Genomic DNA, 9,226 nt, shown 5'->3' on the forward strand with positions numbered 1-9,226 from the left:
TAATTTTAGATGCTTTTTATTCTTCACCGAACTGATATAATTGCAAATGCGAAGAACATTCCGAAATGGTTTTGTCCATGGATATATGACGTGGCCATCTCCGAAATGGCACCACTAAAAACGCTACACGTGGTAACGAGGGGGGGGGGTGGGTAGTTCTTGTTTTTTCGGCGTGGCTTCGTCTTCTGTGAGTGTTGGGATGCTCTGGATCCAATCGGCTGTGGTGTCGAAGTGCCGAACGTGTAGAATTCTTGCTTGGTCACTACTCCAGGTCTTCGTGATTCTTCGTGTGTTCGTAGAGCCGCTTCGGCGCTTGTACCCGTTTCGTTCTTGGAATCGCAGGATTTGCCTCAGGGTTTCGTCCACTAGCATTCGTTTCATATTGTGTGTGCGTGTGGGTGAGAGTGAGAAATAGGAAATCTTAGTTGTACAGCATTCGACGATCGTGGTGTTCTGAGCTTGAGGATTAGCTGAAGGAAGAGGGTTTTAGAAGCCATGAGTAGTAGCAAGCATGCCAGGTTGCTGTTCAAAGCGTTTCAAAAGCCGCCGCAGATACGGTGTTTTCGAGCGCCATCGTCGTCTGCGCCAATTAATGAGAAATCTGTGTTTTCCACGAAGTTGAGTGGCACCGAATTTCTCTCTCCACTCTCCAAGGTACTGCTTCATCTTGAAATTCCCCTGTTTCTGCTGGATGCGATGACGACTATGAGGAGACTTTCGCAATCGAAGTTTCTTAAACCCTAAACCCTGAGTTCTCGCTAATAATAAGGGTAAAATATATGTTTGATCCAGAGCAGACCGTTTTAATATTCTGTCTTAGATATATTTTTTTGTGCTTTCGTGATGTGGTGCGCAGAGATGGACCGCTTTTTCGCTTCATCGTGCAGTGCCCCAAGTTTCTTCTATTTCTAACCTCAACAGTTTTACACATTTTTCATCTGCCGCCTCTCCAGATGTTTCAGGTAATCTATAATTTGACACTATCTAGTTGCCTGAGTGTAAGTAATCTTTCTCGCATGTCTAAAATCCTTGCGCTTAGTACTATTAGCTTTATGCTTCTATGAAAAGTTGGCATTCTTGGAGTGAAGACGGCAAACAACATTCCAGAACAATTGCTTAACCACGTGATTCACCTTGCTACAGACAAAACGGGCAGTCCAGAGTATTCTGCAGCAGAACCTAGTCGTACATCAACAGCTGAAGGAACTTCTGAATCAGTCCAACACGCAGAAAGATCCAATGACATTAAAGCGGATGATTTAGCGAGAATGGTTGCAGAAAGAGATGCCCTACTGCAAGAGAAAGATAAAACTATTAAGGAATTGCAAGACAAGGTGCTCAGAGGTTATGCCGAAGTTGAGAATGTCATGGCCAGGGCAAGACGGGAAGCTGAGTCTACTCGTAAATTTGCCCTGCAGGTATGTTAGGAGCTGCTCTCACCTACTAAGAAATTCGACGGTAGCTTATCGTAATGATGTACTTGTCTTTTAGTTAGTCTCTTCTGTATTTATCATTCCATGGGTAGCAATGTAGAGGAACGGGTGTATTAAGAGCTTATAGGTTTCTACTCCTGGTGCAACGCAGTTCGTTATCAATTATTTTACCCTCTTTTAGCTTATTGAACTGAACCGTCGTTTCATCGGGTTGACATTTCTTGTCTGTTATCAGCAACGAACAAATGCTCCTCTTAAGCAATTTGGCCTCTTTCAAACTACCCGTCGCATGGATTTATCTGGGAATATTACTTGGGTGCAGGGCTTTGCCAAGGGGTTACTGGACGTGGCCGATAACCTTGGGCGAGCTACAGGGGCAGTTCCTGAAAACCTTCGTAAACTAGATTCTACTTTGGAAGATTCAAGTGGCGCGGCGAAGGTGTTGATTACATTACTGCAGGGTGTCGAGATGACGGAAAAGCAACTACAGCAGGTTTGTTGTCCTCGTAGATTTTGCTAACGTATCGAAAATAGAATCCTTTAGTATCTTTTGCTTTCTTTTCTTTTTAATTTTTTTTGAGAACAAAGTAGTGGTATTTTCAGATCTTTCATTCTTTTAGTTGGTGAATGAATTTATCACAATGGATATATGGTTTATGGGTCATACAACCAGGTATTTAGACAAAATGGTTTGGAGAAATTCGAATCCGAGGGAAAAGAATTTGACCCCAACTACCATTCTGCAATGTTTGAATTGGAAGACGAAACCAAAACTCCTGGCACAGTTGCCATAGTCACGAAGGTATGCTGAAACTATGAACATTTTTTTAGTTCTCGTTGAGTCAAGATGAAAGCTTTGATTACATTTGTGGCATGTGTGTTACACGCTTTTGTGGTGCTAAGGGTCTTGCCCATCAATGATGACAGGTGGGTTACTTGCTCCATGACCGCGTTATTCGGCCTGCTGAAGTGGGCGTTATCAAAGCTAAGGAGTGAAGAGTATTTACGTCAGTTTTATTGACGGAGTTGGCTGAAAGCCACGTGAGAATCTCTATGTTGAGAAAAATCAAGCTTAGGATATGTGTTAAGGATATCCATGATCTATAGAGATGCTCTCATAAATTTTGACAGTGGATATCCTTTGTGGTTATTTGGATACTTTACATTTTTTTATACAAAAATTAAAGAGGTCGGAAAAACAAAGAATCCAACTACACATTCGAGTCTGTGAACGGTCTCCCCAATAAGTGTCCAGTAATTAGGTGTCGAGTAACAAAGTCTACTCGCGAGTTTGCTTTTGCGCACGCAACAGTAGGTGCAACACAAACACTAGTTCGGCATTGTTCCATTTTCTATGGACCGCTAATAACAATTCCTGTTGCTGGTGAACTTGATCAAGCCTTCATGTTAGTTATCTTTCAAATGCCTTCAGTGATGTGTATTTCATTCGGCTTTCTTTCCACTTTCCAAAACCTAAAAATTAAAAAAACTAATTCTCATACATCGATATACTTGTATAATGCAGCTCGAGGTTTCCTCCGTAATTCTCTGAGCGATGCTAATGGAGCGCAAGAATAGGTGATTGTATATTATAACTGGTCTTTACAATCCTAAATTCATTGCGAATCTCTAAATGCATCAAGTTTTGGGACACAGTTTGAGGCTACTACTTTGAATATCATTCATTCATGTTCAATGTAATAATCAACGAGTCAATTACCTGCCCAGGTCATGTTCGCAGCAACAGCATCATGACTTGGATACATGCAGGTTTCCCATGACAGAGAAAATCAGTATGTATTCTTTTCTTCAGCAAAGAGCGTCCACTGCTGACATTTGTGACAACGATAGTAGTTTTAGAAAATCTAGATCTCAGAGAGTTGAGATAAAATTGCTCACCACCGGTTCCTCGTTGTGGAAGCAATTTCCATTTATTTGGAGCAGAGATTGGGGTATACTTTCTGATTGCTGAGCACGATAGCGTAGGTAGAAGTGGCTTCCTCCGGTATATCTCTAGCACGGAAGCTGGTGGCATGACGATACCTTGCTCCACAAAGAGTTGGCAACTTGATGTGCTTGAATCTATCGCAGAGTTTTTGCTTGATATTTCGCAAGTCCTCTTTTGAAGCTCTTTTGGTGTCAAATGGCTCCAAGTTGCCGAAACGGTGTATATCTTTGCCTAACCTTTTGGAGAGTCTCTCCCGAATAGCATCGATGTCTACACTGTCCTCACGATCGAGAGAATCGACTTTCTTCGCAACACTCGAGAACATGCTGGGCGTGAGCTGATTCATCACCTTGACTCCCTCGTTGCCCGATTATACAGTAATTCCAGACGAGTAGGCTCCGTGTTATCCGGGCCCATAGCTAGAGATGAAAGCCATATTGTATAGACCAGGGCGATACAAGAGACGGCCGAATTGCCAATCCATTATGATTACTATGGTTTAAGCTGCTGCGAAGCAAATGCTACGGGATTCCGAGCAGGTGACTATTCCTAATTCAGAGGCAAGCATAATGGAGGTTGAAGGTCCTTGAACAAAATGACTCGATCTGTAAGGCTGCGAGAGCGTGGGCTTGCGGACGGTAACGCAAACAACATCGGTACGGGGAGAAACAAATACCTCTGGAACTGTTGTCCCTGTGTTCAGCGCTCAAAAGGGTAGAGAAATGTGCAGATCGGCATAGGATGTTCAGAGTTCTGGATCGCACGCTCGCACTCAGCTCAAGGGGCTCGGCATCTTCACAGTGGGAGCTCCATCTTGCAGGGTATAAGCTTTGCAAATTAGATGCTTCAGCTGGGCCACTTGACACTTTATGTGCACGATTGTCTCGTGATGCTGGCTTTGCTCAGTTCGACCATCCACACTCTTAAGGTCGTTTGGGCACATTAGAGGTGTATCAGCATTTAAACAGACCAAGGTTTGGAAAGCTAGACTTGATTGGATGCAGCGGCAAAAGTTGGTCGGTTGAAAGATTATTGTGAAATCGTTGTGGAACGTTTCTTGAACAGGGTTCCATTAATCTCACATGTTGATGAATGCCTAAATTTGATGATCAAAGTATAAGAGTGTTTCTGCATTTTGTGAGTTGAAACTTCAAACACCTACGGATCTGTTGTCTCTTGTATGCTAGGTTGTTCGTGAAGAAAACTCGTCTTTCATTGTCTACGAAACAATAGCCGAATCATGGTACAAAGCACGTGGAGCCCAGTACGGAGGTACTCTACGCTCTCTGTACTCCTTCGGTAGTGGATATTCGTATAGGACGAAGTTGGATTTTAAATGGATGTTACATGGACAACAAAAAAACACTGGTACGTAGAGGTTGTGCCATCCCAGACCAGTCCTTACAGCGTAAGGGAGTGGGTTGAGGTCGAAAGTGACCACAGTGAACTGCAGCATTGCGGTGGTCAGGATCCCATCCTCACAACTCGGATAGTGTACCCTCATATCACATCATCTCACAAAGGACCCAGTTTTCGAGTGGGTCCTGTTAATCATACACGCCGTTGGCTAAATCCTGAGGAGAGATGAGGAACGTTGAAACGGTAGGTGTTTCGTGAGGAGCATTTTTGCGCTCGAGTCAATTACTGGTCGGTGGTGATGGGATGTGAGTGCACATTTATGAGGCGTTATTGCCTTTGTAACTGCTACTTCTACACCTGTTACTGACTCTTCTACAACTCAGGCATTCTTTAGCATAACTTGTTGAGGGACCGAGTGCCTTGATGCTGTTTCTGTCTCAATATGCTCGATACTTTTATGCAGTCACCCAATGTACATTGTTCCTCGCCCTCGGGTTGTAGGAAAGTTGCTTGCTCGCACGTTCTTGTGTACTTATGAGAATATTATGTTATACAAAGATTGTCTCGATATTGTCTCTGCCATCCACGCAATCTCAGTTGTTTTGCACGAGTCTAACTGAATATACTTTTAGCTACGTTTTGTTCATAGATTCACTACACTGAAAGTGATCAAATAATGACGTACGAAAGGAGTTTTAGCTTAAATTTCTACTCGAAGTTTTTATCTGAACTCATTTGGTTTTGTTCTGTACGTAAGTGAAGTTCGTGTGCTTCGGATCTTTGTTGTGCTGCAGCACTAGTGGTCGTTAGCTTTGAGTAATTCAACCATGACTTCAGGTTTCATCGATTGAGTATAGAAAGGAGAATCTGTTGGGCACATTTACATCGTACACAGTGTTGAGTTCTCAAGAGGCATCCATAGTCAAGGTTGGGTTTCTGCATCCTTTACTGAACAGTTGAAACGTCTTTTGAGGATGTAGTTTCCACCTGGTCGGAATGTATAATGGTTTCTATGCCACAATTTTTCGAAGCATAAAAGTCTCTCATCTTGTACTCTGGGCTCGTGATATATCGTAGACTCAATGTACAGATACCACTTATTTTAAAACTCCAAAAAAGTTTGCATGATAGTTCGTGTGTCCTCCTGCATGCCTATCAAATGTAGGTTAAGATTGGTAAGCATCCTACATTACAAATGGCGTACACCATTCTCATAATTCACATGATACCCAGTTCTCGACGACAGCCTAGCATTAAGTACGAGAAATTTCTACCAGTGAGCGCTCTACATCACTATTCAGCTGCACCAGCACGTCGGACAATCTCCTCCATGTCCATTCTCTCTACCAAGTGGTGTAGAACTCGCCAGGGGGTTCACACAAAGCATCTCCCACCTGTCAATCTCATTCTGGTTGTTGAGGATGGGCTTGCTGTGAGCATACTGGAAGAACATTCTCCTTTTGAGCTGTGAAATCTGAGTTTATGTTTAAGTATTTGAAGTAAACGCTTTCACCGCCACATCTTTACCTATACAGCATACTCGGCAAGAGTTCAATCACTGAACACTAAAAAGAGCCGTGGTTGTAATTATCAAAAACTGCCAAAAAATTAATACAGAGCTCATTTGGCCCGTCTGATCCAAGTTACAGCTGGATCCAGAAGATGATGTGAACGAATGTGTCGGGATGACAAACTAATAAAAACATAGTCAACGATGTATTCATAGTTTCCATTCTTCGTAGACAATGGGATTCACTAAGATAACGCAACGAGATCTCGGTGACCCATTAATCTGGTGTGTCACATAACAAACGCTTTTGAACCTAAACGAACACCACAACATTTCCGAGTCCATTATAAAAGAAAACAAAGCGTGCCACTAGAATCGACAATGCTCATTCTCAGACTTCAGGATGATGATCTCAGTCTGCAAGTGCTGAAAACTTCTGCGATGATATCTCAAAATTTCGCCTCGAAACTTAAGACCGCTGCATCCAGATTCCATTGTTTCACTGGAAGCACTAGAAAACATGAGATGCAGAATCAGGCTTGAAACAGTGACGTCCTGGCAATGATTGTTTGGTGATTCTTTTGTTCAGAAACTCTAGGGATAACAAGAAGAATCAAAAGAAAATGATTTAAATAACATTAACAATAAGATAACTTTTTACCACTATGTATGCACATGGTGTAAGTACACAGGATGATATCCGAAAGTATAGGATCTCAATGCAATAGTCTGACGTGTATCTATCTATAGACTTCATCAATGGATGGATGTGAATTGACATTAAACAATATTATGTTTTCAACACCCCTCTTGCAACAAGCATTGCATTGATGTTGAGTGGCACAATAGTCTTAGAAGTGATATGGAATTTTTATCAAGGTGAGTGTTCAAAGCTCCCATATTGTCTAATTTGGTCAATTTAAAAAGAAAGAGGTGAAGACATGGGTTAGTGAAAAAGATAAAATGAGGCTCTTTTCTTGATTTGTCACTGTGTCATAGAGGGATTGATGAAGAGGGATTGATGAAGGGTGGTGCCAATTTTACAAGAATATTGTCATGTTTGCAAAAGGATCACATTGACAAGAAGTAAAGGAGTGGCATTTTTTGAGTGTGCCATTATATCTGCTAAGAGAGATCACTTCAACAAGAAAAAATAAAATAAGCTAATTTTATACTAGGGTATGACATATAAAAGATAAAAATTTGATCATACTCCAGATTTTAGAGACAATGGTTGTAGATGAGTTGAGTGTAGTTATGTGAAAGTTATGAAGATAAGGTCACTGATATGGATTCTAGTGATGTTATTTTATTAAGGTTATATTTAATTTCTTATTGTTGTGACTATTTTCAAGGCGTTAATGAAGGTTACTTAAGATTGATAGGATGTTGTAGTGTTGATATTGTATCTATATTGAAATATAGAGAAATGGCAAGCCAAAGTTGTCCAAGTTGATACACTTCTATAAATAATAGTTCATATATGAATAATTTTAGAGTAAAAGAAGAAGATAAAGACAAAAGATTGACAAAGAAATTTGAGAAGGAAATAAAGGTGTTTGTATTAAAAAAGTAGATAGTATTAGAGGTAATTAAATAATTTAGAGAAGCAATCTAATTTCTATTTTTTATACCAAAAGTATTAATAGAAAATTTAATAATTCCTACCTTGATGAGAGAACTTGAGGATAATAATGAGATTCTAAGATTGATGTGTCTATTACAAGTACTATGTGAATATTTGAAGAGAAGATTGATTAAAGAAGATGATGATAGTGTAGTTGAAGAAAAAAGGATAAAAAAAACCATTGTGGCTATGTACAAGTTGGATGCATTGATCAAAGTTTTTCAATTTTAACTATAAGTAGATGTAGACTAGATTATGAAAGATGAAGATTCTAGTGATTGTCTATAGAATTAGAGATAATAAGTGATATAATACAAAATTTGAGCTTTAAAATGTAAGTTTTAGGTTTGTTATGGATTTTTTAAATAGAACTTTTTTAAAGCTTTTGTAAAAATATGTGCAACTTATTCTAATGAATAAATATAATTAAATATATTTTTATTATTTATATTTTTTTTTATATAAAATAATGATCTTTATTGATATATTTTGTCTTGAGGTTGATGTCAAGGTTTATTGCCATACAAATGTTGTCTTCAAAGATAGGAACAAGTCTTGTGATTTGAAGACCAAAGTCTTAAATAAGTTTAATCAACCAAATTGTTTTTTTAGAAGTGGTGGATAATCTCATGTATTCAGCTTCAAAGGAGTTCATAGTTATTATTAGTTGTTTCTTTGAGAGTCAAGTAATGGAGCTAAAGCCAAGTATAAAAGTACATTCTATTGTAGAATGTATGTCAATCATATTTTCAATCCAATTTGTATTGACAAATCTGGTTATTTCGGTATTTGATTTTGATATATTAAAGCTACCATAATTTAAAGTGTGCTTGATGCATATGACTATCTTCTTTATTATTGTTAAGTGAAATTATTGAGGACAAGCAAAAAATCTTGAGCAAATACTAATAAATGATGAAGTATCAAATTGAGTACAAAAGAAACAATTTAATTTCTCTACCATAGATTTATAGTATGTAAGATAACAAGGTTTGGCATTTATGTTGATTATTAGTTTCAACCGTTCTTGCATTAGTATTGTAGTGGAAATACAATTTTCAATGCCAAATACTTAGAACGTATAATTCCATTGAGTCATAAAGATATCTCTATGCAATTTAACACACTTTGCTTTGAGGTATAATATCATATCTCTTTTTTTTAGTTCCAACATTTTAAATTTAGATATTAGTTGTCATTTAAATTAATTAATTTAATTTAAAAAATTTCTACTAAATAGTAGATCATCCATGTATAGGATAAGGAATAATATTTTTTTGTGCACTTAACAATATAGAGATTATAATTTCCTTCTTCTTTAAAAAAATCTTGTTTTTTGAAGGACTTAA

At 38.8% G+C, this 9,226-nt stretch overlaps 1 protein-coding gene across 1 annotated transcript; it reads left to right on the plus strand.

Moving 5' to 3' along the window:
• Window positions 1-284: 284 nt before the first annotated feature.
• Window positions 285-2,822, plus strand: LOC112274686 (grpE protein homolog 2, mitochondrial). Its single transcript, XM_024504358.3, has 6 exons — window positions 285-654; window positions 857-962; window positions 1,144-1,418; window positions 1,756-1,926; window positions 2,107-2,235; window positions 2,361-2,822. The coding sequence occupies exons 1-6, from the start codon at window positions 496-498 to the stop codon at window positions 2,427-2,429; spliced, it is 909 nt and encodes a 302-aa protein (XP_024360126.1). The 5' UTR covers window positions 285-495; the 3' UTR covers window positions 2,430-2,822.
• Window positions 2,823-9,226: the final 6,404 nt, after the last annotated feature.

This window comes from Physcomitrium patens, chromosome 22 (genome assembly GCF_059467195.1).
Source record: "Physcomitrium patens ecotype Gransden chromosome 22, ASM5946719v1, whole genome shotgun sequence".
NCBI classification, from domain to species: Eukaryota; Viridiplantae; Streptophyta; class Bryopsida; order Funariales; family Funariaceae; genus Physcomitrium; species Physcomitrium patens.

Excerpts from the sequence above, each read along its gene's own strand:
- LOC112274686 (XM_024504358.3), top strand. The coding sequence starts at position 496 with ATGAGTAGTAGCAAGCATGCCAGGTTGCTGTTCAAAGCGTTTCAAAAG. Across the intron at positions 1,419-1,755 it reads CTCGTAAATTTGCCCTGCAG|GGCTTTGCCAAGGGGTTACT; the intron begins GTATGTTAGGAG and ends ACTTGGGTGCAG. Across the intron at positions 2,236-2,360 it reads CAGTTGCCATAGTCACGAAG|GTGGGTTACTTGCTCCATGA; the intron begins GTATGCTGAAAC and ends CAATGATGACAG.